Source organism: Peromyscus californicus, unplaced genomic scaffold, assembly GCF_007827085.1.
Source record: "Peromyscus californicus insignis strain IS unplaced genomic scaffold, ASM782708v3 Scaffold_8__1_contigs__length_139910024, whole genome shotgun sequence".
In the NCBI taxonomy this organism is placed as follows: Eukaryota; Metazoa; Chordata; class Mammalia; order Rodentia; family Cricetidae; genus Peromyscus; species Peromyscus californicus.
Window position 1 is genome coordinate 104,595,229 of NW_026294606.1, and position 5,126 is coordinate 104,600,354.

General features: G+C 46.0%; 1 protein-coding gene across 1 annotated transcript in view; it reads right to left on the reverse strand.

Moving 5' to 3' along the window:
* Tango6 (transport and golgi organization 6 homolog) overlaps nt 1-2,110 on the reverse strand; it is a 176,157-nt gene extending 174,047 nt beyond the window's left edge. Inside the window, exon 1 of the mRNA XM_052726957.1 lies at nt 1,943-2,110. Within this exon, the coding sequence (XP_052582917.1) occupies nt 1,943-2,045 (103 nt within the window). The 5' untranslated portion in view covers nt 2,046-2,110. The remainder of the gene's footprint in view (nt 1-1,942) is intronic.
* Between the last annotated feature and the right edge of the window lie 3,016 nt (nt 2,111-5,126).

Genomic DNA, 5,126 nt, shown 5'->3' on the forward strand with positions numbered 1-5,126 from the left:
GCTACAATGCTAGACCCTGTCCTGAAAGGAGAAAAAAACGAACAAACGGTGCTGTAGACGTAATTCAGTTGGTAGAGCGATTGCCCAGCGGGCAGGATGACCTAGGTTTGATTCCCCAGCACTGCATAAACCAGGTGTGATGTGCACCTGTAATCCCAGCATTCCAGTGGCAGAGCCACAAGAATCAGTTAAAGACCATCCTGAGTTTTGTGGCGGGTCTGGGGTACATGAGACCCTATCTCAAACGGGGGGGGGGGGGGGGGGGGGGGGGGGGGGGATCGAAACCAAACAAAACCGACAGCTTGGTTAAGACATCTGACTGCTCTTGAGAAGACTGGGGTTCAGGTCCCAGCACCCACAAGACAGCTCACAACTGCCTGTAACCCCTGTTCCAGGTGATCTGACACCCTCTTCAGGCACCTATCAGCTCCTGTATACAAATGGTGCACAAAAACACACTCATAGAAATAGGTACACACATATTCATAGAAATAATAAATAATAAAATCTATATCTTGGCATTGACTATGTTTGTTTTGCTGTTTTTTTCAAGACAGGATTTCTCTGTGTAGCCCTGGCTGTCCTACAACTCGCTCTGTACACCAGGCTAGCCTAGAACCCACAGAGATCCTCCTTCCTCTGCCTCAGGAGTGCTGGGACACCACTGCCCAGCTGCCATTGACTCTTTTTTTTTTCTCCCTCCCTGCCATTGACTCTTAATTTGAAGCAATATAGCATATTTACCATGCTTTTAGTACAGGAAACGGAATGCTGCCACTTACTCGTTTTTACTTTGGGCAATTTCCAATGTACCCGAACCTTGGTTCCTTCCTCTGCAAAAATGAATGCGAGCAATGCCTATGTTAGGAGATTGTTGTGAGGGCTGAAACAATAGAACACAGTAGGGACGGATACTTAGTGGGCTTGCATCTATTATCAACTTCTTTTCCCACTAGTAAAGTGTAATGTTTGCAGCCGTAGTTCCGGATCGACATCTGAGACTGAGCGCATTCACCTTAGATGTGCCTTTACCTTGAAAATTCGACACCCCCACCCCAGACGTACTGTATTTATCAGTAGGGTCTTCTTTCTTACACCCTTCCCTACAATTCCAGATAGCATCAGAAGCTCTATTCTGAATAATTTGCCTTAGTCTGAGAAGGAGATTGGGCAGAACTGAGTTCGAGGTCCATGGTCAGCCCACTAACATGACCACGTGATTTGGGGCGTAAGTTCCAAGGCAGCCTTAACTAGAGAGTGATACCCTGTCTTAAAAAGAGAAAAACAAAACAAACAAACAAAAGTTGAATGGAGATGCCTGCCTAATCCCAGCACTTGAGAGGCAGAGGCAGTCAAACCACCACACATTGGTACTCGACAGTATAGGACAGCGCAAGGTTTCACCATTCCCTAGGTCCCTTCAGATTCCAAACTGGGAAGGGTCACCTCAACACAAAAGATCAAAGGTCACTGCACATCCCTGATAGCGGAATGGAAAACCCCTAAATATCTTCCTCAAATTCAGCCAAAACGCCCCTGCTCCGCATCTCTGGTCACTTGGCATTTTGCACAAATCTCAAGCGTGCACATCTGGCCCGGAGCCCTCCAGCGGCGGAGTCCTCACATTACAGCTGTCTGAAGGCGTCTCCACAGCCCCTGCTTCAGAGCGGCGCGGGATCTAACGGAGGACCTAAGTCGCCGAACAGGGAAGCGCCCAACGGAGCTCGGCCCGTGCCAGCATTCTGCGGACCCCAGGCCCTGCGGGAGCTTTAGTTTCCTGAAGTTTTAAATTTGACTGGACAAGGCCCAAACGCCCCCAGGAGTGGGACGGAGATCGCCGGAGGGCGCGAGGGGAACATGTTGCGGCGGCCAGGGCAAGCCTAGGAGACCCGCGGCCCCGCGAGCCTCCGGTCCAGCCTCGCGCCAAGATTCGTCCTCTCACCTCCCGGGCTCAGCAGCAGCTTCAGCGCTTCCAGAATCTGCTCCAGACCACATGGCTCCAGAACCCCGCTCGGCGCAGCCGCCCCCGGCTGCGGGGCCGCCATGATTGGAGCGGAGCTCGCCTCCTGACATGCGCTCAGACGCCCTAGCGGACCAGCGCGGCCGCCATGTTGAGTGTGGCGGGAGGCGTGTCCGCGGCTGGGGCGGGGCCTGCTCTGTCGGGAACGCCCCTTTCCGTAACTTTTTTTTTTTTTTTTTTTTTTTTCCCTGGTCTCCCTGAGCATGATGAAAAACAAAGTCCGGTTTCATGTGTTGCTCCCTCAGAGGACCAAAGTGCAATTCCCAGAACCTATATCGGACACCAGCCTGTAAACCCAGGTCCACGGGGAAAATAATACCTCAGATGCACACACAAGCATATTTTAAAATATGTTTTAAAGAAAATATAATTAACTTCTATAGAAAAGACAAAATAAAGGACAAGCGTGGTGGCACACATCTTTAAGCCTAGTACTTGGAAGCAGAAACCAGCTTGGTCTACATAGCAAGTACTAGGTCAGCCAGAGACCCTGTCTCAACAACAACAAAAAAGAAAGGACACTGTTTGTCTTGCACATGCCTCTAATCCCAGCTACTACAGAGGCTATAGCAGGAGAATCAAAAGTTCAAAGCCAGCCTACACATGTTAGTGAGACTTTGTCTCAAAAATAATAAAAAGGTCTGGAAATGTTGCCCAGTGATAGCGCACTTAGCTGATATGCACAGGACCATGAGTTCAAGCCTCAGTACTAAAAAAAAAAAAAGATAAAACAGAAATAGTTTCTTGTAAAATAATATGCATTCTGTAAGAAAATGCTCAAGTATTGAAACACAATTAAAAAAACTGTTCACAGTTGTGCATAGAGCCAGGAGGAATAGTTCAACCAGTGATACCAGCATTCAAAGAGGCTGAGGTCAGAGGATCAGGGTTCAGAACCCCGTCTCAGAAAGCAACAATAACAAAAAATATTAAACTGAGGATTATCAATTTCCTTATGTGACTTTTAAAAATAAATATACACGGGGCTGGAGAGATGGATCAGTGATTTAGAGTATTTGTTGTTTTTGTAGAGGACCCAAATTCAATTCCTATCACCTACACGATGCCTCACAACCATCTATAACTCCAGTTCTAAGGGATCCAATAACCTCTTCAGGTCTCCAAGAGGACCAGCCATACATGTGGTGCACAGACATACACGCAGACAAAACACTCATAACTATAAAATAAAATAATTCTTTAAAAATTCTAAAAGTGGCTGGGCAGTGGTGGCGCACGCCTTTAATCCAATCACTCAGGAGGCAGAGCCAGGTGGATCTCTGTGAATTTGAGGCCAGCCTGGTCTACAGAGTGAGATCCGGAACAGGCAACAAAACTACACAGAGAAACCCTGTCTCGAAAAACCAAAAAAAAAAAAAAAAAAATTCTAAAAGTAAATACACAGACACATATATCCTCTGTGAATGTAATAGCTACAAACATCACCATTGGTTTATATGGTTTTTTTATTGGGTGATGGAGATTAAGGTCAGAGCCTCTAGCTCATGCTCTCTACCAATAAACTGCATTAGCATCCCCAGTGGTAAGGTTTTGAAACATCCTTAGTAAAATTCCTCTTTGTTCTGTTTATATGGCTGTTACATTACCAGAAAATTCATGTTATACTAAAACCATCACCCCCCAAATCATGTTTATATGGAAATGAGAACTTAAGTTTGAATTCAGATAATCAGCAATAGGTTTTTCACCTCCATCCTGGTGGGACATTCAAGGATCTCAGGATAATGCTTTTTCTTAATTATTTTTAGTTAGCATAAGAAAACTCATTATGACATCTATAACACACACACACACACACACACACACACACACACACACACACACACACACTGTCCTTTGCTTGTACACTGCCACCCCAGCTCATTGCTTCCCCTTGTCCATCTTCCTCTCTCTTACTGGTCCTCTTCCTGTCCCAGGACAATGCTAGGAATACAATCTTTAGTATGTCTGCTCCTCCCCAGTAAACACCCATCTCTGCACTCAGGAGGCTGAAGCAGGAAGAAGAGGAAAAGGAAAAAAGACACGAAAAGTCAATCATGGTCCATTACCATTGTCACTTCCCTCTCAAGACCTACTGTGTAAAATGCTCCTTGACTGTCCCTGAGGTGCATTGGGATGGAGCATGGCTGACTCCTCCCTTCCCAAATCAGAGCTAGAAGTCTTGGGGAGCAGAAACACTCCACATGTAGCCACAGTCATGGGGAAAGAAGAAAAAGTTTAACTTGTTCATCAGAGCCAGTTAGGCCCCCTCACGGCCTCTCAGCCCTCAAGGTTCCAACCCAATCCCACCCCATTTCCAACCTCGAAAGAGAAAACGCATTCACTGTGCTACTGAGAGAAGTTTTAAAGAACTGCTGTCAGTCACTGGCAATATTTGCCACAGGGGAAATGCTCACTGACTCTTTTTCACCGTCTCTGCCTCCAGACCCTGTGGACAGCTTTAAGTGGGGAAATGTGTTTGATGGGGAAATACAGGATCCTTGGAAGTTACCATGTTCTTTCACTGTCTACATTCCCTTCTGGGCTTGCTTCTAGACAATTTCCCCTCAGCATAGGCACAAGTTCATCCGGGGGAAAATTACTAAAAGTGATCGAAGGTGTTAAATATTTAGCAAGGCCAGACAGGGTGTTGCACTCAGCAAGCAGGCTGAGACAGAAGAATTGCCCAGGAATCTGAGGCCAGCCTATTCTTCCATAGAGAGTTCAAGGCCAGTCAGAGCTACTTGTCTCAAAAAAAAAATAAATAAATAAATAAAATAAAGGAGGGGAGTAGCAAGATGGCTTACCTGGTAAAGGTGGTTGTCACCATGTCTGACAACTTGAGTTTTATCCCTGGAACTGAAAAAACTGACCCCCTGATGCCAACAATGTCCTGACTTCCACATGCACAACCATCCCCTCCTATACACACTGAATAAATCATACCCACAAATAAATGTAATTTTTTTAATTTAAGAAAAGGGGGTATGGAGGAGAAAGTTAAGTCAGTAAGGGCTTGCCTTATAATCAAGAGAATCTGAGTCTGATGCCTAAAACCCACATTTAAAAAAAGCCGAGTGTGCATACTGGATCCACACACTGGGTC